The 24,887-nt window shown below is 41.4% G+C and overlaps 1 protein-coding gene across 1 annotated transcript in view; it reads left to right on the forward strand.

Moving 5' to 3' along the window:
* The window catches only part of MACF1 (microtubule actin crosslinking factor 1), a 246,258-nt gene that overhangs the window by 79,690 nt on the left and 141,681 nt on the right, over positions 1-24,887 (forward strand). The window contains exons 26-37 of the mRNA XM_075197744.1: positions 6,687-6,850; positions 6,938-7,116; positions 7,868-8,006; positions 8,084-8,277; positions 8,364-8,526; positions 9,575-9,658; positions 9,801-9,908; positions 9,989-10,087; positions 12,181-12,318; positions 15,895-15,983; positions 16,067-16,202; positions 17,716-22,200. Coding sequence (XP_075053845.1) covers positions 6,687-6,850; positions 6,938-7,116; positions 7,868-8,006; positions 8,084-8,277; positions 8,364-8,526; positions 9,575-9,658; positions 9,801-9,908; positions 9,989-10,087; positions 12,181-12,318; positions 15,895-15,983; positions 16,067-16,202; positions 17,716-22,200 — 5,978 coding nt within the window. The remainder of the gene's footprint in view (positions 1-6,686; positions 6,851-6,937; positions 7,117-7,867; positions 8,007-8,083; positions 8,278-8,363; positions 8,527-9,574; positions 9,659-9,800; positions 9,909-9,988; positions 10,088-12,180; positions 12,319-15,894; positions 15,984-16,066; positions 16,203-17,715; positions 22,201-24,887) is intronic.

The raw sequence follows: 24,887 nt of genomic DNA on the forward strand, positions 1-24,887 counted from the left end.
GTTGGTAACGTGTTACAGAGGTAGCGGGATAACAGTTGGTGGGAAATTGGCTGGCAGCAGTATTATCAGCCTCCTATAATAAATAAAAAAGCAGTCATTGGAAAAATGGCATTTCTCTGTCATCCTTTGGGGGACACCGGGATATAGAGTAGGGACAGGGCGAACTGGCACTTTAAACTTGTGTTTAAGTAAGCTCTAGCTCCTCGCCCTCTATACCCCACCTCCTGTGCACCTCAGTCTAGTTTAAGTGCCCGGCGAAAAGGCTGTGTCTGGGCTGCTCAGCAGCCCTCTTCTGTTACTTTTATTATTTTATGGCAGGAATCTGCAGTATGCAGTGTTCGGCAAGCGCTGTATGGAGGGGGGGCATCGGAGGTGCTGTGAGAGGTGCCTCTGTTGCCAGCCTCCATCTCCCAACATTTTCATACCCTCCTAGGAGCCGGGCACAGTCAACGCAGGCTGTGTCCGTCCTCCTGATCTGACAGTCAGATAGACTGCAGACACTGCGTGAGGAGGTGTGGCAGAAGGTAAGTGAAACCCTCTCCCAGCAGAGAGAGGGCTAGAAAATTGCAGTTTGTCCCTGAGCAGGCTGCTTCTTACTAGGAGCAGTCATTCTATGAAAGAAAAAAAAAAAAGATTCTATTTATACCTCAGGAGACAGGGTCAGGCTAGGGTCACTAACATAGTGAGCTCTGCTAGGCACTGGATTGTTGAATGTTAACAATTCAGTGCTGAGCCCTGGGGGAATCTATTACACTTCCTCCATGGTAGTCTCTCACTATTATGTGTGCAGACACCAGAATAAACAGCCATTTTATAGCTCCCCTTTTCTGTCCTGAGTCCTGATAGAAAGGTTTGGGGATTGTTATTTTCAAAAGTTTATTTTTAATCTGTGGGGCTTTATTGGCTGTGTTGCAGGCTCACTTTCTGTTCAGTTTTTTGGGCTGCTTGTTATTTAAATTGTGTTTTTGTTACACTGTTTATTACACTGTTTTGTTTGTGTTTTGTCCCATCTATTGACATGTCAGAAGGGGAAAAACCATGCGTGGTAAAGCTGGTGCTACATCAATGTTGAGTTTCACCTGGGCTGTCTGTCACCTAAAGCTACCATTAGGTCAGTCAGGTGCGCAGGCACTGTGCTCAGCCTGCCGGCTTTCAAAGAGCATACGGTGTAATACAGCAGCTACTGCTTTACATACGGCAACACATGCCTGGGTTCAGTCTCTCTCCAATACAGTGGCTGAACTTGCTCAGGTGCTGTCACAGGCTGCGGTCGCTCCATCTTCTGATTCTGCTTGTACTGCGCAACTGACATGGGTTCTAGTTCGCTAAGTCAAGGTTTGACTGTTTCTACCTGGCGAAGTCTGTACAGCCTGCTTGGGTACAGGGAATTGCATCCTCTGTACAGGGTTTGGTTTAGGTTTCTTCCTCTTAGAGAGGATTTTACAATCTGCGGCACCGTCTTCCTCACATAAGCGTAGGAGGATGGCGCCACAACTTCAGGAACATAATCCAGATTTTGACTGTAGTTCCCAGAATGAAGGTAATTTAGCGGTGAATTCTGACATGGATACTCCTTCGGTTGTGGAGGAGATTCATTCGGTTCGCCAGAGTGTGGAGGAATTAATACAAGCTGTGTGTCAGGTACTTCACTTTCCTAAGTAAGAGGTTCCTCATGTTGCACAAGCTCCTCTTTTTGCACGGGGAAGAAAAAATAAATAAATAAAAAAATAAAAAATTATTTCTTTTTCCTGGCTTCTTTCTTATTGGAAGATTTGTTGTCAGAGCCTTGGACTTCCCCAGATAGCAAGTTCCAAGTATTTCGGTGACTGCAGTCGGTTTATCCTTTTCCTCCTGGTGTTTTTGCTAAATGGTAGACGCTTCCACGTGTGGATGCTGCAGTTACAAGGTTAGCCAAGGTAACTACTATTCCTTGTCATAACATAGCCACTCTTAAGGATGGTACAGACCATTAGGTTAAGGCCGTCCTTAAGTTCATTTTCATGCCAGCATGTGCCTCTTCCGCTTTGGCATCTGTGTGGGTTAACAAAGCAGTAGAACGCTGGTCAAAACACCGTTTTCAAGGTTTGTTGGCAGGCAGGCCTTCCTCTGAACTGCTTTCATTAGTGGAGCAAATTCAGAGGGCGATAGATTATTTACGAGACGCAGCTACATACGCGGGACTGATTGGTGCACGTATTTCTGCCTCTGCAGTTTCAGCTCGTCGTATTCTCTGCCTTAAGTGCTGGAAGGCTGATGGGGAGTGTGAAAAGGTTCTTGAGACCATACTGTTTTCTGGGGGTCTTTTGTTTGGACCTCAGCTTGACTCCATTATCAGTCACGCTACAGGTGGAAAGGGCATTTTTCTCCCAGTTAATGCTCCCAATCAAAGATTATCCAAATTCCAGTCCTTTCAGTCCTCAGGAAGGTTTCGGGATTAATATTCCTCAGGCCAATCTTCTACAGGCCAGTCATCCCCCCCTAGGGGTGGTTTGCTGCATGGGCGCCAGGCCTAGTCTGCTTGATGTCCAGCAGCGAAACCTGCAAACAAGTGGTCCGCATGACGGACATTTTGCTCCTCCGCTGTCGCCAGTTGTGTGAGCTCGTCTTTTCTTGTTCAGGGATCAGTGGTTGAAGTCTACTACCGATGTCTGGGCTTGGGTGCAGTGGATTAAGGATACAAGATCGATCTGCTCAGTCTTTCTCCCAGGCAGTTTTTTGCCATAGGGCTTCCCACTTGTCCAAGAAAGCGACTGGTTTTACGAGAAACGATTCTATCCCTCTTTTATTCCAGAGTGATGATTCCGGTGCCAGATTGTCAAAGAGGTTTGGGTTTTTATTACAACCTTTTTCTCGTACTAAAACCAAAGGGCTTATTCAGACCAATTCTTGCTCTGAAAATGTTTCAACACCCATGTCACAGTGCCCAGGTTAAAGATCGAGTCTTTGAGCTCGGTCATCCACGGCATGGAACAAGAAAAATTCATGGGAATTCTAGACATCAAAAATGCCTATCTTCATGTACCTATCTAGAGGGGTCATCAGTCCCTTTTCGAGGTTTGCGGTTCAGTCACAGCAGTAACAGTTTCAGGCTCTTCCCTTTGGTCTGGCCACGACCCCACGTATCTTCACAGAGATCATGCTGGTCGTGGCTGCTCTGCTAAAGTCCAAAAGGATTACAATCATCCCTTGTCTGGACGATCTTCTTTTAATGATAGAGTCTCCAAAGGTGCTGTAGGCGACATATCCAAGTAGTAATCCAGACTCTACAGTTTCACGGTTGGATTCTCAACTTCAAAAAGTCCAAGTTGCTCCCATCTCAGCAAATGATCTTTTTGAGTATTTTTATTTCACATCTGTCAAAACAGGTGTTGTTACCAACCAAGACAGGATTCTTGCCTTGTAGAAAAGGGTAAGATCTTGGTTGGCGGCAAGGTAGCCTTTGGTACATTTCGCCATGAGCGTTTTTGTCAACATGGTATCGACTTTCTAGCCGGTCCAGTTTGCTCACATTCATGCACGGCAGTCCCAGTTGGATCTTCTGTTGCAATGCAAAAATACCATCTGAATCTGGCGGTCAAGGTATTTCACCTGTCTCCGCAGACCAGTTGCTTCCTTGGTGGTTACATAAACAGATTCTCGCCAGGGGACGCAATTTATCAATTTAAAATTGGACTTTAATCTCGAAGGCTGGCATCATTTGTGATTAGAGGCCTTCTGTCTTTATGCTCGTTTTCAGGGTTTTTGTACTCAAAAGGAATCCAAGCTTCCAATCAATGTCTTTGAACTATGAGCAGTCTTCATGCTCTTATAAGCGCACAACACTTGCTGCATGGAAGGCCAGTGAAGATTCAGTCAGACCATGCCACATCAGTGACATACCTCAATCATCAGAGCGGTACCAAAAGTCCCTTGGCCATGAGGAAATTGTCCCTTTATCCTAAGTTGTTTCGTCAGTTGGTGGAATGGTGGGGTCACCCGAATGTCGACAGGGTGGCATCTCGGATGAACCACAAGGTTCACCTCTTCTGCTCCCGTGCAAGAGATCATATAGCTGTTGCAGTAGACGCCATGTCTGTCCCTTGGAGGTATTGCTTAGTGTACCTTTTTCCAACGGTAGCCATGCTTGCAAGGGTGTTAAGAAAGGTAAAGAGAGAGGGTGTTCCAGTTCTTCTGATAGCGCCGGATTGGTCGCAGAGGGACTGGTACACCAACAAGCTCGGACCTCGCTGTTGCCTCTACGCCCAAATCTATTAACTCAAGATCCCTTTTGTCATCTACGTTTACAATGTCTTGCTTTAAAGGTGTGACTGTTGAAGCTATGATCCAAAGCGCTAAGGTGTTTCCGAACTTCTGGCGCAAACCATGCTTTGTGCTCGGAAACCAGCCTCTGCAAAGATTTCTCATCGAGTTTGGAAAACTTTTATTGACTGGTGTAAAAAGAAGGGATATCCTACTTCTTCTTTTTGCTTGGCCAGGTTACTTAGGTTCTTGCAGGACGGGTTGGATGCAGATTTGCACCTTAGTTCTCTTTAAGGTCAGGTGTCAGCTTTTTCTGTCTTCTTTCAAAGAAAACTTGCTGTCATTCCTTATGTGCACACTTTCGTTCAGGGCGTTCTCCATGTACAACCTCCATATGTTCTTCCAGTACCACCATGGGAATTGAATTTGGTGTTGAATGCTTTACAGCATCCGCTTTTTGAATCTTTTGAATACAGTGGAATTCCAATTTCTATCCTAGAAAACGGTTTTGCCCATTTCTTCGGCACGCACAGTTTTCAGAGCTTGCTGCTTTATCTTACAAGTCTCTTCTTCTTGTTCTTCATAAAAACAGGGCAGTTCTTCGAAACAGGCCCTATTTCCTTCCTACGGTTGTGTCTGTTTTTTTATCTAAATCAACACATTGTCATTCCGGGCCTGAATGATTTTATGTATTCAGTTTAATGATATTTCTATTAGTTTTCTCAATGTTGTCAGAGTCTTCCGAATTTAAGTGCAGAGGTCTCAGAAGATGCGCACGACTGACGATCTTTTAAATCTCTATCATGCTCACAAAAATTATTGCTAGGTGGATTACGGCTGTTATTCGTCAAGCTTATAGTAAGGCTGGGGAGCCTGTCCCAGATAATCTATGCAAGCACTCTTCAGGGTCTGTAAGTGCTTCCTGGGCGGCCTGCTATGGTGCTTCCAGAGAACAGCTGTGTAAAGCGGCCACATGGTAGTCTGTACACACATTCACTAACATTTTACAAGTTTAATGTGTTTGTATCCAAGAATGCAAGTCTTAGAAGAAAGGTGTTTTGTGTCATTTCTTCTGAGCGTTCCCTCCTGTAGGGCAGCTTTGGGATGTCCCCAATGTCCCCGGTGTCCCCCAAAGGGAGACAGAGAAAATGGTATTTTTATTGTTACGTAAAATCCGTTTCTCTTAGTTCATTGGGGGACACCGGACGCCCACCCCTAACGCTCTAGTTTCTCCTACTGTTTGACATGTAGTCTTGTTGGTAAGAGAATGTTGTAGTCTGTTAATTTTATTCTCTTTTCCTGTTTCTCTCTATCTCCGCTTTCTGTGGGCTTGGTTAAACATAAACTGAGGCTGGACAGGAGGTGGGGTATAGAGGGGAGGAGCTAGAGCTTAGTTAAACAGAAGTTTAAAGTGCCAGTTTGCCCTGTGCCTACTTTATACCCCAATGTCCACGGTTGTCCCCCAATGGACTAACAGAAACGGATTTTACGTAAGTATAAAAATCCCATTTTCTGAGCAGTCACCGGTGGTGTAGTACGTCTGGACTGAGGAGAGATAGCGGAAGGCAGAGACCTGAAACATGACCCAATCACTGTTGAAGTCTTAAATCGGTAATCTGCTGGCAACCATAACTGTCCTTCACCATTTATCATAATTGATTGTTCTTCCTTTGCTGAGAGTAGGTTTTTGCTGTCGTGTTGCATGGGCACTCTTGTGGTTATCTTTCAGTTTGGAGTAACTGTGCATAGCCCTGTGTTTTTCTCCTCGCTCACTACTGGAAAAAGAGCCTGGGCAGTTGTCCCCCATGTTCAATGGCAGCTTCTCTCACAAGGAGACCACTAACGGATAAATAGAGATGGCATCCGTTTCCTTTCTCTGGCGCTTCAGTGGTGACCAATAACTACTTTCAGGGGTCCAGCAGTTAATATGGGATGTGCTTATCAGATGTTAGTAGTCCTATAGACTACAGGGATAGCAAGCTATAATCCCAGAGTAGATAATAGAATTAGATCAGAGGCACCTCATAGTGCAGTAATATGTTAAATCCTTAATGTATAGATTTAAAAACTCATGCAGAAGTAAAACCTTAGTAAGTGCTTTAAGTGCTTATCTGGATGGTATTAGAAATGTATGGATGGTCCTGTATTTTTCTCTGTGGTGATAGCTTTGTGTACTGAGTGCTAAACTGGAAATGAATAGCCTTGTGTTCCAGACTTCAGAATAAATATAATTGAAGGAAGCCACCCAAGTCGTCACAATAATGTTTTTGTTAGTCTGAAGGATAGGGCTGCTTTATTTTTTTAGTTTATTTTATACTTAGTCTCCAAAGGCCGTTTATTATGTGAACTGAAAAATATAAATGATATAGCTGGAGTGTTTATGCTTGACTAAAGAAAGAAATGTGCGTATATATAGGTATTCATGATTTTCATCTTCACCTTTGTAGAAGATAAAGATGAGTCTGTGGCACAAACATATTTATCAGAGCTCCAAAACATTCGTCTGTACCTGGAGGATTGTGAACAGCGACTGGTGAGGAGGTTGCAGAGTCCTCCAGGCAGTAATGAAGACGCTGTACATGAAAACGCTCTCCGGATATCTGAGCAAGAGGTCAGCAAATTTCCAAATTGTAAACCGCTGTCATGGCACCTCCTTGGTGGTTTTACTGATTTATCTCTTCTTTATGTTTTACCATAGAGGATGCAGGAGGAGCTGAAAAGGTTGAAATCTGAATTATCCCTGGTATCTGAGCGATGTGACCGTTTCCTGTACATGTCTCCATCTGGTTCCAGTACCCCAAATGTTCGCTCACAGCTGGATCTTCTAGTAGGGAAGATGGACCAGGTGTATGGCTTGTCTTCTGTCTTCTTGGAAAAGTGAGTGCACTGTATTACTTATGGATATATGTACCTGAGAGGATTTTAATGTATTTTGAAAAAATATACATGTTAAGCACACACATAAAATGCAATGAAGGTACATCCCTCCTGTGTGTCTGCTCTGGCAACATATTGAAACACTGCTTCAGGATATAGTTGCAATGTGCTGCTGGAATCAGGTATGCAGGAGATTTGGATAGTAACTGTGCTGCATGTTTTCAGGCCATGAGATGCAGACACTTTAATTAATTTAATTTGAAAAGTTTTTATGGGGGCCAAAAATAGCAAATGGTGGTGGTGCAGAACCCCCGCACCCTGTAGCTGGAGCCCCGGAAGCTGCTCCATGCAGCAGTTTTTCCTGCAACTCCTCCTTTACTCTTACAGACCTGATCAAAATACCAGGGAAACTTAGTTGTTCTGCTGGTTCTGTTCTGTGTTACAGAACCAGTGGAGACCTGAGAAAAGATTGCTGTGTGCAGCAGCCACTGGGGTTCCGGCTAGGGGGAGACCATGCACTACTACCCTTTACTAAGTGGTAGTGCAGCGTTAAAACAGGCAGGGTCAGTTGGAAGGGGTAAAACATGGATGCAAAAATGTGTGAATTGTCTTTGTGATAGTTATATAGTTTGCATTGACTTTTAACTATGTTAGTGATATATTGCACTCTACCCTGATTAAGAGTTGTGTAAAAAGATTTTTAGAGACTTTCTTTATTTTTTTGTCAACACTTTCTATGCAAATCTCTTAGACTGAAGACAGTAGATGTGGTTATCCGGAGTCTGCAGGAAGCAGAGACTCTGGTGAAAGGATATGAAACAAGGCTAAGTCAAGAGGATACGATCCCTGCAGACTTGGCTGCTATTCAGTGTCAGCAACAATCGTTACAGGTAGGGGATCTGTGCATTTAGTTTAGTGCAGCCTGTACAAAATTGAAGTTGTCATTAATATTCACTTGTATTTTCAGCAATGGCTGAGGGAAGCAATAGAGAAAGATAATGTAATTTCTGCATTAGAAGAAGAGGTTTCCAAATCAAAAGTAGTAAGAGAACGCCTAAATCAGAAAACACAAGAACGCAGCCTTGACGTAGATCATTATCAAGAAAGGGCAGTAAAGCTCCAGGAACGATGGAATGGAGTGCACAACCAGCTTGAAACACGGTATTTTCTCTTTGCTTACTTTTTGCCCCTTACTTTGAAATTACAAGTCCACCCATTTATTACTTTTTCTCTTTAAATTTAATCAGGCAATTAGAATTAGTCACAATTCGAGAAGTGCTAAAAAGTTACAGGGAGAATCATGACAGCCTGATCCAGTGGATCGAAACAACAAAATCACAGCAGGAGATGATGAAACCTGGACAGTCCGAGGACAGGAGAGTCTTGTCTGAGCAGCTGAATCAGCAAACGGTAACTTGTGGAAAAGGAGAGGGGCTTTCACTTTACACTTCAACTTTTTTGTTGCAGATAGGTCACATGCGTTACCATTAGAAAGTATTTCACAGTTTAGTTTTTCCTTATGTACACTATGTAATGTCCCACATGTATACAGGTAGTGGACAACAAAATAGAAACCTGTGTAAATGAGGGACACCAAGCATAATGAAAACAGGAAATTCCACTTAGCTAATGTGTTTGTTGAATAAACAAAATCCAGGTATGATTAGGATCATGTATAAAGTTCTGAATTGCTCTTGTTAGCTATAATTATGGCTGCTACAGCTGTACAAAGAGATCTCGCATACCTTGACAAAGGGTGATTTATGAGGTGAGCATCACTGACCAATGCAGCTAAACTTGCTAATGTTTGCGAGCAACATTGGAAGTGCAGATGCAGCACCAGCTTATAGAATGTTACAGCCTTGTGTGCTTGTGACCAGAAGTGAAGGGTTCTGGTATTTCTGTAATGTTATGGGACATTTTTTAAATTTTTTTTGTTCCTGGCCATGGTTTGGATGATTTCATTCCCTTAGATGGCAAGATCATTTCTAACTGCTTCTTAATGGTACTGAGTGACTATCTACACCCATGTTACAGTACTTCTTTACTGAGGATAGGGGGCGTATATTCTAGATTGACAATATCCACACCAACATCAACCAGACTTTCTTGTTGCTGGTTATTGTGCAGGAAGGATGTCCTGCACAATTCCAGACATTGGTAGACTTGGTAGACATTGCCACAGCTCATGCAGATCATACATCTTGCCAAAAATGCCCCAATAAGTGACTTTATATTGGTGTTTCTATTTTTTGTCTACTACCTGCTGAATAAAAAAAAACTGTCCAATAGATAAATTATCTAGACTGATCAGTTACTAAACTTAAAGCACCCTTCAAATTTTGGTCCTTTGTAATATACATTGCTGAAAGGAACGCCTGATCACTACACTTTCTTTCACCCTGTTCAGTTTGTTGTGTGCTATACACTGATATCATACATGTTTCTAATTTCTAAGGCCCTGGTGGCTGAAATAGAACGGAATCAGTCTCGTCTTGATGAATGTCAGACTCTGTCCCAGCAGTACTCTGTCTCTGTGAAGGTTAGTAACAAGACAAAGTTTGTATCTCTGCAGCCAAGGATGCCTTTGTTTGATCAATGTAGCACTTAATCTATATAGACTGTCAGTATGATTGCTAATAGTCCTACTTACAGGTCTACTGAAAAGTTTGTTTTTGATACAGGATTATGAACTGCAGCTGATGACATACAAGGCCTTTGTAGAATCGCAGCAGAAGTCTCCAATGAAACGCAGACGAATGTTGTCTTCCTCTGATATCATAACACAGGAAGTAAACAGCTATAACTAATGTCTTTTTATATAAGTTTTACCTTGACACAACAATCCCTCACTCCTCCCCTTTCTTAACAGTTTATGGATCTCCGCACTCGCTACACTGCTCTGGTCACTCTGACTACTCAGCATGTCAAGTACATCAGCGACTCCCTGCGGAGACTTGAGGAGGAAGAGGTAATGTAATGTGTTGTAGAGCATCGCTGTCTCTCTTCTGTGCTATCATACTGACAATAACACCTAGGGGGTAAATGTATCAAGGTCCGATTTTTTTTCCACCATGTTAAAATCACTGAAAATCACAGCGATTTTAGTCCAGAAGTTCTCAAATGTATTAAACTGCGATTTTTACCCTGATCTTCAAAATCGCTGGTGATCTCTGGCGATTTGCCGCAATGTCAAACACTCCCGTGTTTAGCAAACTCTCCTTTGTTGTCCTTATCTAGCTGCGAGATTTGTAAATACATCACTGTTACTCTGTCCCTGCCTATAGAGCCGGAGGTCCCGGCAGCTGTCAAAAGTGTTTAAAAATAGATAAAAGTAAAAAAAAAAAAATTTGCGTGGGGTCCCCCCAATTTTCATTTAACTAGCACTAGGCAAACCAGCCTGGGATGGGTGACACTATAGCAGGGGGACACGCAGCATGGGTCCCTCTGCCATATTGACAACCAACCCCAGGCTGTTCAGTGCTGGGCTGGATTCCCTAGGGAGCGGGGTCCGCCGGAAAAAATTAGCGGGCCCCCCTCTATGGCAGTGTTTCAGGTTTTGGACATGTTAGATTTGGATGATTATCCAGCTGCTGAGGTGACATTATTCAAAAGAAAGAAGATAAGAGTTGTTTCTTTTCTTTTGTCTTCTCATTTATCTGAGCACCTGGGAGACGCATTGGCTAAGCGGGATAAGAACTGCTTTAGACACTGCAATTGCACTTTGGTGAGCTAGGGAACATCAACAGAGTTATAAAAAGTATGTGTTGTTATGCTCCACATTTTGTCAGAAACCAGGGACAGGCTGGTTAAGGTGAAATCAAACTCATTTTCTCACAGTTTCCACCTTTGAAGCGATTTAGTGTGCCAGGTTCCTCTCTTGGATGTCTCAACTAGATATTTTGAGAGAGTGGTCATGGTCCAATCTTCAGTTGGCTTCTCAGCTGATGTCACTGACTTCGGAGACTCAGCTGCCTTTCAGGTGATGGTTGAGAGTGGACTACTTGAACAAGAGCCACACATTTTCCATCTGCAACTGGACCTTCGTCACGCCAGATGCAACTCTCTTGGGTTCTGCAGCTGTGATGTTGCACCTTCGCTTGCAGTGTCTTTGGTCCAAAGACATAGCTTTGTTCCCTATCAATGATCTGGAGCTCAAAATGCTCTGATGGTTTAGTCTGTTCTGAGGGGCCAACCAGTCCATACTCAGTCAGACGATACTGTGGCATATATAAACCATGAAGAAGAAACCAGAGAGTTCACTGGCGATGAGGGTGTCCTTGTGAATATTGACATGGGCAGAATGCACTGTGCCAGCAAGCTTGTCAGTGTACATTGTTAGTGTGGGAAATTGGGAGGCGAATTTCTTGAGCAGGCTCTCCATTCTCCTGGTAGCATAGTCCCCTAGACAGGATGAATTTTTATACTTGCGTTAAATCCTTTTCTACAAATCCTTTTGGGGGACACTATGTTCTGACCCTTTACACTTAATGTTTGCATCTGTTGCATGTTTGGACTGTGTATTTGGTTAGTATTTTTGTGCCCTATACCTTGGGGCTTTGCCATAAATTAACTGAGGATGAGTGGGTTTGGGAGAAAGGAGTTCTTCAGAATTTTAAATATTAAGTGCCCAGCTTCAGGTCCTGCGTCCTCTCCTCAATCCCAAAATAGCAGTGTCATCCAGATGGGGTTGGTGATATTAATTTAATGGAAGTCTAAAAATCCACTTTTTAACCCCCTGCCTCCCTATAAAAGAAAAAAGTTAAAAGCAGAGACATACTACCTTAGTTTTAGATTGTAAATTTGCTTTATCGTTTTATTAATTGGCTTTTCAATTCCATTGTATTCCACATCCTTCAATATGTTTATATTTTGTAATTGAGATTTCCTAAATAAAAAAATGGGCTAAAATTGCTGAAAATCATTTCAGCCTCTTCCAAATTATTTTCTAAACAGAAATGTAAGTGAAGGACAAATCTGCTTCCTTGCAGTCTTATTGTTAATTTAATATTGTATCTCTTATTTTAACTATATTTTCTGGGTTTTCTTTTTGCATCTTTACAGAAAGTTATTGAGGAGGAGAAAGAGAAGCACATGGAGGACTTGAAACAACTCTCCATGTGGGTGTCCAGCCAATCTCAGGTGGTGTCTGCAAGCGGAGGGGGCCGTGTCGATCTGAAGAAGACCATCTCTGAAAAACAGGTACACATTACTAGTCTTTCACATCTTGCAATGAATAATGCAATGTAATTTTGCTGGTATACAGCCATGTGTAATGGGCTTGCTTGACTATGTGAAGCTCATTGCTTAGCATTCTGTATGTGGTACCTGACTTTTTTTTTCCTTAATGCTTTATTGCACATTGCCTAATATATGAAGATAAATTGAAAAAAAAACCTGTTTTATATCTTCATATGTAAAGTTTGCTTTTGTTGAGAAGTTGGAAAGATGATATCGCGAAAGATCCTTCATAAGATATCATAGATAAGTGGGTAAAAGAATCTCCTCTGGCTCCTCTATGTATACAAGACATTTGATTTCTTCTGTTCAAGTGGATAGGTCACTTACACACAATGGTAGTGTCACTTATACGCATAGTTGAGGCATCTATTTTGTGTGTTGAACAAATATGCATGCCAGATCCATCACTCATACCCACCTTCTCCTCCACTCACCTTGTGGCATCATATTCAAAAAGACTTGAGGCTGTAATTGCTGCCAAAGGTGCATCAACAAAGTATTGAGCAAAGGCTGTGAATACTTATGTACATGTGATTTCTTAGTTTTTTATTTTTAATAAATTTGCAAAAATCTCAAAAAAGCTTTATTCACGTTGTCATTATGGGGTATTGTGTGTAGAATTTTGAGGGGAAAAAAGGAATTTATTCCATTTTGGAAGAAGGCTGTAACATAACAAAATGTGTAAAAACTGAAGCACAGTGAATACTTTCCAAATGCCCTGTACCCACACACTTCTTTCTCTCCTGTTACTGATATAAGGTTTTCACACTCACTTCTTCCTTTTTCCCATCAACCTGCACCATCAGTGACATTATTATTATTATTATTATTATTATTATTATTATTATTATTATTATTATCCTTTATTTGTTAGGCGCCACAAGGTTTCCGCAGCGCTGTACACAGTACAAACAGTAGACTAAACAGGGTAAAACAGTACAAAACAATAAACAAAAATACCAATACTTCAGAAACTCCAGGCTGGCTGATGTAGTAAACAAGGAGCAGAAGAACAGGTAGGGAGACAGGAGGGAAAAGGGCCCTGCTCATGTGAGCTTACATCCTAAGGGAGGGAAAACAGACCGGCACAGGGGGAGCCAGATAAGGCAAGGGAAGAGCGAGTGGAGTTATGTGAAGGGGTTATGTGGATGATTGGTAGGCTATCCCAACTGCTTCTCCCACCCCCCAATACTTGTGTCCAGCAAGCTCACCTCTTCAAAATGTCACTCACCACTTGCACCTTCCCTTTCTCTCTTCAAGCATGCACTCATCTCGTCTATTCTCAACGAAACATCTTTCTGCACTACCTCTCTTTCCAGTTGTTGACCAGTTTCTCTCTTCCTCTTTGCTCCCAAACTAATTCAGCAGCTTGTATACAACTGCCTGAATCATTTTATCTCTACTCTCTTCTCAACCCTCTGCAGTCGGGCTATTGCTCTTTACACACCACTGAGACTGCCCTAACTAAAGTGATTAAAGCAGATACAGACGTGGAAGTTGGTCAATCAATTATAGGTTCATAGCAGGTGCTTGAAAGGGTGGGGTTATCCTAAAAGGAACAAACACACAAAAAATCCCCCAGCACACTGCTATAGCCAGCAAAAGACCTGCCATTTCTACTGTAGATAAAAATGCAAAAGTCTTGGTTGCACACATTTGCAAATGTATGTTAAAGCCACCCGCCACCCTACGCGCTTTTGCTAATAGGGTGGTCCTAACTCTAAACAATGAGAGTCCCATATATTTGGGCCATACATGTGTGTTTTTAAATTGAGAGCTAACTTACCAAAGAGGTACCCCAGAAGCCTCCAAACAGCAACAGTACTCCCCCTCAGCTACTGACGCAAACATGTCTCTCAGACAAATACAGAAATGGAAGTTGTTCAATCAATTTATAGGCTCATAGCAGGTGCTTGAAAGGGTGGGGTTATCCTAAAAGGAACACACACACACAAAATTCCCCCAGCACACTGCTGTAGCCAATGTGATTTTTTTGTGTAAAGTGACTAAAGGTCACTACTCACTAGTCATCCTCCTTCACCTTTCTGCCTCTTTTGATACAGTCAGTCATCCTTTTCTCCTCAATGCCCTTAGCTTGCTTGGCCTTCACAGTTATACCTCTTCTCTCGATGAACTTACACACCCCTTTAGCCTCAAATACCACATCTGTGCTGAAGACACAAGTATACCTCTCTTTCCCTGAATTTTTCTTCTCTCTTATGCCATGTGTCCAACTGTGTCTCTGTCATTTCCACCTGTATGTCCCAATGATGTCTAAAGTTCAATATGTCCAAAACAGAGATTATCATCTTCCCCTTTACTAGTGTTACCACGCTTCCTCTAGTCCCCCCACGGTGCACAATATCACTATCTTACTGGTCTCCGAGCCCGATATCTTGGTGTCATCCTTGACCTTGAAGGAGACTTGTCACCTCCTTTTAAACATTGCCTCTTTCTCATTCAGGGCATTACAAAAACCCTTATCCATTTTCTCGTTATCTCCTGCCTTCACTGCTGCAACCTCCTACAATCTGTCCTAAATCCAACTGTTTCACCTTCCCTTTCCCCATACATCTCTGACCCAGTCACTAGATACACTCCCTCTTCGACCTGCCTCTGACCTACTCTCGTCATCTTCTCTATAGTAACCGCCTCTCACTCCCACCTCCAAGACTTCTCTCATACTGCTTCCCACTTTTGGAGCTCCCTATTCCACCTGACCAGATTCTCCCCAACCTTCAATTTTATAAGTGCTCTCAAAACCCAGCTCTTCACTTTAGCCTAGCCTTACCTGAAATTACTATATCTGCATGTTCTACCAGGTCCTGTCCCATGCCCACTCCAATGCACTCACCATGTCCCACTAGCTCCTATTGTCTCAGCATTGCCCTCTTCCTCTAGACTGTAAACTCTCACGACCAGGGTCCCCTCTACCCAATGTCTCACGTGTGCACCTCCTTCATCAGCCTCATCTGTGCTTTTTTTTTTTTATGTGTGTGTGTGATTGATTTTGTATGATTTGCAACTGACTGTTCAGCACTGCAGTGTTTTGTAGCATCTTACAAATAAACGGTAATGATGATGAGAACATAGTCCATCAATTCACTAAGATCTAATATCTTAAAAATATAAATTAAACACCATGAATATTAGTCAGGCAGTGCTCCAGTGATGCCACAGGTTCCTAGCAAATTTCATTTGTCAATACAGTAATGCTACTATTTAATATATATTAAAGGCAGTCAGTTGTCTGCTTTTGGACAACTGCACATTTTTGTTAGTTACAACTCCTATTGTCAGTGAAGGATGTTGATTGTGTCCCCTAACCCTTCAGAAAGCTGTGTCCTTTAAATCAGGTGTCAGTAATACTAGGGTGCAGGAAAGTGAGTGTCCAAAAGTTGACAACCCCTTATTTTTGCATATTTATAAAGAATTTGTTTTTCTAGTTTTCTGTTTTTAGTTTTGTTCTTGTCTCAGGTTTTGTTTCAGGATACTGGAATTACGTTAAAATTTTAAAGAAAATCGTTTCTCCCATAGGCACTAAGCAAAGAGCTTCTCTCAAAAAAAGAACAAGTTTCTGAAGCTGTGAAGTCCATGCAGATCTTCTTGGCCAAGAACAGTGATAAGTGAGTGCTGATGGTCTATGTCGGGTCTTGTGTGTCCTTGGTAGAATTGGTTGTTTAATCGAAAAATCCGTTTATGCAAACAGGATGTCACCTGAGGAGAGAGCAGAGATCACTTCCCAGATCCAGGAGCTGAAGGGAACATATAATCGACTTTGTGAGGAGTCTGATAACCAGATACAGGAGCTCCATTCTGAGCTTGCATTAGAGGCTGAGCAAAAGGTATTCTATAAAAGTCATCTCTGTCTATAGCGATACCGTAATATGTATAAATTTGTGTGCGTGTGTATATGTATATATGTATGTGTATATTTCTATATGTTTGTAATATGTATCTTTGTCTTGAGAGGAGGAAGAGGTGCATTATGCATGTTCATGTGCATAAAAGTAAGATTTGTCCACCTCAGTTTGTCCCAGCAGATTGCCTTTTGGTACCACTCCAACTAAATGGTTTACTAAATTGACTCTTATTATTTATGTTTATTTTTAAAGAGTATAATTTGAAAAATTGTGTAGGGACACACTCTATATGTGTCAAATCAAATGTTAAAGTTTGATTCAGTTTTCTTAAAATCTCATGTAGCTTGTAATACATGTACTAAAACTATGTAATTATGTGTCACATTGCGAGCCATTGTGTCGCCAGATTCTGAATCGTGTACCTCTCTCTCCTCACACACTTACATCTTGTAAAGAGACCAGATATTACCACCTCGTGCTTCTTTGTGGATATTGTGTTAGTCACACATCCTAACCATGTTTGTCACATTTGTGCCGTTTTTATTGTGTTTAATACATGCACGTGAATGTCTCAGGAGGCCTTGGAACTACAAGTGTTTTTCTACTGTAACCATTTTTCTTGCTTTTAACAAACTTATTTAAACAGTGAAGTACAATTAACGATGTTGAAGTGTATTATTTGTTCTGAGCACGATGTGTCCTTTTTATGTCTTAAAAACAATTAACTAGCATCCTTGCTTATGAGTTCAACTAACCATGCAGAAGCTATATTTAAACCTTTGTGTAAACAAAAAAAGAGTGGAAGTTCCCTACATATGTGGTTCCGTGTTGCAAACAATGCTGGCATGCTGGACGCTAACACCAAAGCTTTTCCTGTGTGTTATACATCTTCCCTTAAGGTTCTCTTGTCTTTGCGTTTCCATGGCACTCTCCTTATCTCCGGTAAGTAAATATTTTTGTATATCCTGTTACCTACATTTTTTGTTCCGTTTTTTTTTTTTGTTTTTTTTTTTTTGTTCTTTTCAATTTTGATACGGCACCAATATGTAAATTATTAAATTAATCCAGTAGAATTATTTTTATGTGATTTGTAAAGAATATAATGCTTGGGAAATTGCATGTACAAGGATCATATTTTGTAATCTCCTGGTGGTGGAGTTATCTCTTACAATTTAACAATAAAATTTATTATCGGATTCATTTTTCTCACTTCTCTTATTTTCCATATTTTTTTGCACTATGCTGTTCTTTTTACACCAATTGCTGAACATTTCTTGTACAAAATCTTTCCCGCTGCAGCTTTGCAAATAGCTGGTTATGGTGCTTGCTAAAATTTCTGTTCTGTGGTGTCTGTAGCTTTGGAAATGCATGGTGTCCTTTTTGTTTTATGTATTATTAGTAGAATATATTTAACCCTTTTGGGTTTTTCTCTTTCTATAGCTATTTATGTTGCTACTAACATGTGGGTCCTAATGCAGACTTTCTCTTGTTCTAGGAGACTCATGCTGTCGATGGAGTTATAGATCTGAGGTCTATGGAGGTCTTTCCCATCTTTTGCGCTATGCAGAAAGGTCTTATTGACAGAGATACTGCTTTAATGCTTCTGGAAGTTCAAGTTGTCCTGTCTGGATTGGTTATACCTGAAACAGATGAAACACTGACATTAGAAGATGCTCTTGGGAGGCACATTATTGATCTGAGATTATTTCAACATCTTCAAAAGTTGAGTAATGCTAAGGATTTGCTAGGCAAACCAAAAAATAGAAAGCAATGGATTTTGACCCTTACTACAGCAATTAAAGAAAGGAAAATTCATGAAAGTGTTGGACTGAAAATATTAAATATCTACCTGGCATCAGGTGTGTTCAAGTTTAGATCAACCGGTGAAATTGCTAATTTAGATGAATCCTCTCAGAAAATGTTATTCCATAGTGGTCTGATGGAAAAGTTGGAGACATCCTGTGAAAAGGTTATTGATCCAAACACAGCAAAACTAGTTAGTTTAACTGAAATGATGGAGAGCTGCATAATTCACGAGTCCACTGGACTGAGACTTCTTCCAGTCAAACAGCTAGCTGGAGTTATGGTGTGTTTGAGGTCAGGAAAGAATGTCAGCATCTTCAAGGCAGTGGAGGAAGGACTTATCGATAGACAAATAGCTGTGAGACTGTTAGAAACTCAGCTATTTTCTGGTGGAATTGTAGATCCTAAAACAGGACATAGATTGAGTGTTGATGAAGCTTTAAAGTACCATTTGATGGATAAGGATATGGCTTGTGCTCTGCTAGCACGACAGCTTCAAGATAAAGGCATTGTGGATGTTGCAACTGGACAAAGAATTACATTGGATGAAGCCATAAAACGCAATCTTGTGGCTCCTAAACTTGCCCTCCTTGTATTGGAATCTCTTGCTTCTTTCAGTGGTTTTCTTTGGCCAGAATCAGGTGAAGTTCTTCCAGTTGCAGTTGCTCTTCAGGAAGGGATTGTTTCTAGTGAGTTAGCTATGCAAACTCTTGCCAACAGGCACAGGATTCAAGGCCTGTATATATCAGAGAGCAGAGAAGTAATGCTTTGGGATAGAGCCATACAGTGTGGTATCTTGGATGGAAGCAGTGCCAAAATGTTGCAGTCCATCATGATTCCTGATATAGCATGCAGCCTGACAACAGAAAGCACCCGTGAGCCTGGAGACCAGCCAGCCTCTGTATCTGAAGCTAGCAGTTTATATCCTTTTGAAAGGAATGTTTTAGAAATACATATGAATTCACAATCAGAGAGCAAAAAGAAAATGATGTCTTATTTTATGAAGTTCAGCTACACAAACATTCATAATGGCAAGAGACTTCTTCTTATTGATGGCAATGAAAATCAAGCAAAAAAGTTATTCCTAGGGGAGTATGCATACAACTCCAGTGAGGAGCGTCTGGATTTGAAAGACATTGCCAACAGTTGTCATGATCATGAGCGGACCAGAAACCATGAACTTCTGGCAGCTCTTTCAGACATAACCTCAGACACAGCGTATGAGCCACAAGCAGGCCAGTCTCTGCTCCCAAGAAGGAACATTTTGTCCTGCAGTCCAGGTCATCATAAAACACATGAGACAACAGTTTTTGCACTTACAGATTCATTCCAAAGCCTCAATCAGCAAGTATCAAAACACAGTGCCACTGACAATAATACATTGGAATATACACAAATTACATATGATACAGGACCTAGCATAAGTAGTGCCATTCCACCTGCTCTACCTGTTCTCTCCACAAGCAGGATAAACGATCTAGAGACAATGTCAGAAATGTCCCCTGTTAAGCAAACTCTAATTGTTAACCAGACACAATTGGTATCAAAGGCTGAAAGTTTACAAAATGAGACAGACGTACCAATTGAAACACTTCGCAAAGAAACATTTTTATCTGAAATAGCTTCTGGTTCTGACAAGAAATATGAAAATGCTATAGCAAACAGAATTTCACGTAAAATTATAGAACATCCAGCTGTGACATTGAATCTTGACATGGTAAAAGACCCTTTCAAGACTAGCAATATCCAGAAAACAGAAGAGTTGTGTGCTTCGCCTGGTATTTTTAAAGATTTGGTTTATGTTGATGACTTTCCCCCTGACATGGAAGAAGAGGATACTTTGTCTATGCTGTCAGAACAGCTCATGGACGGAGGTATTGTTGATGCAAATTTCAGTCAGAAGCTGCTGCTGAATGAGGCAGTGAGTCTTGGTGCAATCTCCAGCCACACTGCTTTAAGACTCATGGAGAGGCTTAAACTGTTCTCTGGATTCTTTGACTCTCAGACATGTGAAGCGTTAAGTATTCAGGATGTGATTGAGGAAGGACTGATGGATGAAACACTCTTAAAGAAGGTTTTCACCTCCGACAAGTCAGTTACTGGTGTTGTGGATGTGGAAAACAATATGGTATATTCTGTTGAAGAAGCAAGAAAAGCAGGGCTTATGGATGAAGACGTAGCCAGAAGCCTTTTAGAAATGCAAGTGATTGCTGGAGGCATATGTGACGTGAATAGAGGTAAGAGGGTATCTGTCACATTGGCTTCTAGCTTAAACTTGGTAAGTCCTTCTTACCAAGATGACCTTAATAAATTGGAGAAAGCTTCTAAAGGAAAAATCACAGACAAAGCGACCAAAGAGAAACTCCTACGCCTACAACTAGAATCTAGTGGGATCACAGATCTGAAATCTAAGAAACCATTATCTATAGTACAAGCTGTTAAACAAGGTGTTATTAGCAGACAAGACGCTGTCCTCCTTTTGACTAAACAAATTCAAGATGGTGGAATCATCCACCATTTATCAGGAATGAGATTTTCCGTAATTGATTCACTTAAACACAAATTAATAGATCAGGATTTGTTTGAGGAGCTCTCAGAGTTTGAATGTCTGCATCAGTCTGAGCTCTTTCAGTCATTGGGAAGGGATCAAAGCTTATCAGAAAGCTTAGACACAAGATTTTCATCTTACCATTGTACAGATTCCTCAATTCAGTTTGGTTCCAGAGGAGAGAACAATGTTGTTCCTTATAATGACCTGCTAAAAAAATGTAAAATTGATGTTTTGACTGGACATAGATATGTACAGCTTGATTTACTGGCAAAGCAGACATGTCTTTTCCACCATGCTCCAGTACAAGTCAAGTTAGACTTGACCCCTTCAATGTCTTTTGAAAGTTGGCATGCACAAGATGAAAGCATTTATGTTTCTGATGACAACTCGAGCAGCAGAGGTGCACCAGAAAACCAAGATGATATTAAAAAAAGGGATGATGTTAACATGATTCCAGACACTGAGTTAATGCCAAAAATGGATTTCAAGAAAGAAACATCTATCCGTGACATTGTTTCTTCTGTTTTTATTGGAAAAAACGTTTTTGAGATGAGTGAACAAAGTACGGATCTGAATGGCTCATCTGTGGTGTGTAATAATGTAACTACAAGATCCTTAATTCAGGAAGTAGTTCCTCAATTTGAGCCAAAAGCTGAACTGGTGACCTCAAATGTTATGGCATTGTCATCCATGATGGATACAACTCATGATAAGAAGAATTGGTCATATAAAGGGTATCTGGATGAATCTGTTGTTCAGGATACAACATCTGGTATAGAAACTGGAACAGACTATTGTCTACCTTTTGATATAGAAAATAGCTTATCTACCATTAAGTCAGATGTTTGTGACGCACAATTAAATAGAGAAAAATCAATTTTATATGTAAACAGGTTTATTGATTCTAGTGCCCCAGCAAGGGAACCATCAACACACTGCAAAATCCCTCAAATTCAGAAAAAGCAGGATAAAATTGTTGACGTTAGTAGTGGATCATTTTCAGATGAGAAACATCAACAGATCTTGGCTGATGCTAAAATTCCACCAGGTCTTGAAGAAATCACTTTACTAGATAGACAGGATAGCAGAAATTTAGATGAAACCTCAACTGAGCTGAAAAGCTTCACAGAATACCAAAATATTTCCATACACTCAAGTCAGCTAGGGGAGTGCTTAAACATAGACCATGCTGGCAACTCACTGGATCCACTGTCCACCAAATATGTTTGCCAAAATAAAAAGAACACTGTCAGCAAGGGTGGCTTGCAGCCACTGCGCTGTGTAACTGTTGTTGATGTCCCTGATCATTGTAATACAACTGCTGTAATGAAAACTTCTGAGATAATAAACAGTGTACCTTTAAACAAAGCTGTGGGGGAAATAGTGGAAAAGACGCAACATAGTGCTGTTCATCATAGAGAAAAGGAGTCAAAACATGGCAACAGCCTCCAAGACTGTGCTCTGACTTTAATGAGTGAAGCCGCACTGAATACAGAGGAATCTGGTGTCAGCCCAGACTTGCACATCACTATTCCAGAAATCATTCCCACAATAGTAAGAGAAAATGATCAATGTGTCAGAGAAACCATTCCCACAACCAGAGAATTGGAAGGGGAAACACCCAAGGTAAATAGCTTTATTATAAATTGACATGCATGCAGTAAATGTGGCTAGAATGTTAGAGATTTATTTCTGCAGTGTCCCTAATATAACATTAAAATAAAAGCAAATAGTAATAAATTATTCAAACCAGAGAACAGAAATATATATTAAACTTGTTTTGTTTTAACTATTTTTACACTCTTTAGAAAAGCTGATCTGTACAGGTTTTTAGGCATAAATCATTAAGTTACAAAAAAATCTTTCAAAAAAGTGATGTGTACTTTATCTACTGTGTCCACTTATTAAAAAAATATGCTTTAAAAAATGTAACTTCACTTAGATAAAAACTTGTGGATTCTGTCTCTTGGTCCAGATAAAGTAGATTGCATCTTGTGATCATTTGCAGAGATGAATTGATGCATTCTGTGTTTTACTTAATGGACCACATTTAGAGCTTGGAGTAAATCCAGCTACAAAGTGCAATTTATTTCAGATTACTGCAGGTACTTTTGTCCTTTTCACTCCTTCCATCCTTCTTTTACTCTGACTTCATTTTATTAACAGGCATGAACTTTTAAAATTAAGGCAAAAAAGGGGAAGGGTTTTGACACAAAAAAAAAAGCTTTTCAGCCAAAAATTTGATTTTTGTACTGTACTCTGTTTAAATCCTTTTCTCTGAATTTAGTGGGGGATATTGGAACAATGTGTTATAGATTGTAGTGACATGAAGTTGTGTACTTTAATTTTACCAGCAAAGTTCAAGCTTCTTCCTCTCTATACCCCAATTGGCATTCTGGCAAGCTCAGTATTTTCTAGCAAAGCACCAAAGGCTAGAACCAGGAGTATGGAACAAGAGGGTTGATTCACGGGTGGCATGCTTAGCATGCCACACCACACTCCCTGTCCCAAGGACAGCCACCCTGCAGGATAATACTGACCGCAAGATAGACTTTAAAAATCTATCTACACTGCAGCAGTTACTTCATTCAGACCAATGTTTTCATCGGCATGGGTTGCTAGGGCTATGGAAACATGGGCTGACCAATTACCAGTGGGTCTGCAAAATTCAGAATTGCTTCCCTTCGCCCTACATCTCAAGGAGGCTTCCAGATACTTATACGAGGCCGCCCAGAATGCATCCTCCATTTCTTCATCTATTTCTGCAACCACAGTAGCGGCAAGGAGAACCTTATGGCTCAGGTCCTGAGATGCAGACACGGAATCAAAAAAGTTTTTAGAATCACTCCCTTATTCAGGGGGAGTGTTATTTGGCCCTGAATTGGACAGTATAATTTGCCAGGCCACAGGAGGCAAAAGCAGCTTCCTCCCAGTAAATTTCCCAAAACCGAGGGCAGCAAGGTTTGGTTAATTTAGACAGTCCTTTCATTGGGGCTTCTCTGGCCGAGGCCAGACACATAGACCAAGAACTTTGGCCACTAGTGGCCAATCATATAGAGATAGGTCTTCCTCCTCCGCGAAGCGTCCATCTCCGAAGCTTCCGAAAAAAGTCAGTTTGATGGTCTCTCTCCCCTCCTCGCGACTACACCAAAAAAGATAGGTATTCTACTCCAATCTCTTTTTGGTCCCAAAGCCGTATGCCTCGTTCCAACCTGTTCTAAATCTAAAACCGTTAAACCTGCACCTATGGGTGGTCAGGTTTCGAATGGAATCCTTCAGATCCGTCATCAATGGACTAGAACCAGATCAATTCATGATATCTATAGACCTCAAAGATGGCTTCCTTCACATACCTATCTGGTAGACTCATCAGGCCCTTCTCAGATTGGGACCGTCTCACTACCACTTCAGAGCTCTCCCATTTGGCCTTTCGAAAGCACCAAGAGTGTTTGCAAAATAATGGCAGTAATGGCAACCTGTCTTCATTCCAGAGGAGTGCAAATTGTGCCCTATTTGGATGATATGCTCATAAAAGCCTTCTCAGCTCTACTGCTGAATCAGCACCTGGTCCTCACTATCAGGAACCTGAAGACGCAAGGATGGCTTATAAATCGAGAAAAATCCCAATTGATTCCGTGCCAGAAAATGACTTTTCTGGGACTAATCATGTACACCAACAAACAAAAGGATTTCCCTCCGGAGAACAAGTCTCAATCCCTGAGGAACCTGGCGGCTTGGGTTATGACCTGCCGCAGACCGTCGGTTCACTTGTGCATGCGTCTATTAGGAAAGATGGTATCGACTGATGTGACTCTCTGTACAGCGCTGCAGAATCAGTGGCGCTATATAAATAAATGATGATGATGATTACTTTTGAGACCATTCCTCATGGTCGACTTCACTCGCGCTGCTTCCAATGGGACCTCTTAAGGAAGTGGTCAGGATCCCTTCTGAAATTAGAGGGACAACTGATACAATTGTCACCACAGGCGAAGACTTCCCTCAGATGGTAGACTGTCCAGGACAATATGACAGTGGGAAGGTTCTTTGCCCCATTGTCCTGGATCTTAGTAACCACCGACGCTAGCCTGACAGGATGGGGGGGGGGGGGGGGGCTGTGGTACTTCATTTACGGCTCCAGGGTATCTGGACCGCTTTGGATACTTCTCTCCCTATCAACATTCTCAAACTAAAAGCTATGCTAATGGCCTTACAGAGGGCCCAGATGATACTTCACCGGCACCCAGTCCATCTGCAGTCCGACAATGCAATGGCAATTTCTTATGTCAACAGACGGGGCACCAGAAGTGCAG

Source organism: Mixophyes fleayi, chromosome 2, assembly GCF_038048845.1.
Source record: "Mixophyes fleayi isolate aMixFle1 chromosome 2, aMixFle1.hap1, whole genome shotgun sequence".
Lineage (NCBI taxonomy): Eukaryota > Metazoa > Chordata > Amphibia > Anura > Limnodynastidae > Mixophyes > Mixophyes fleayi.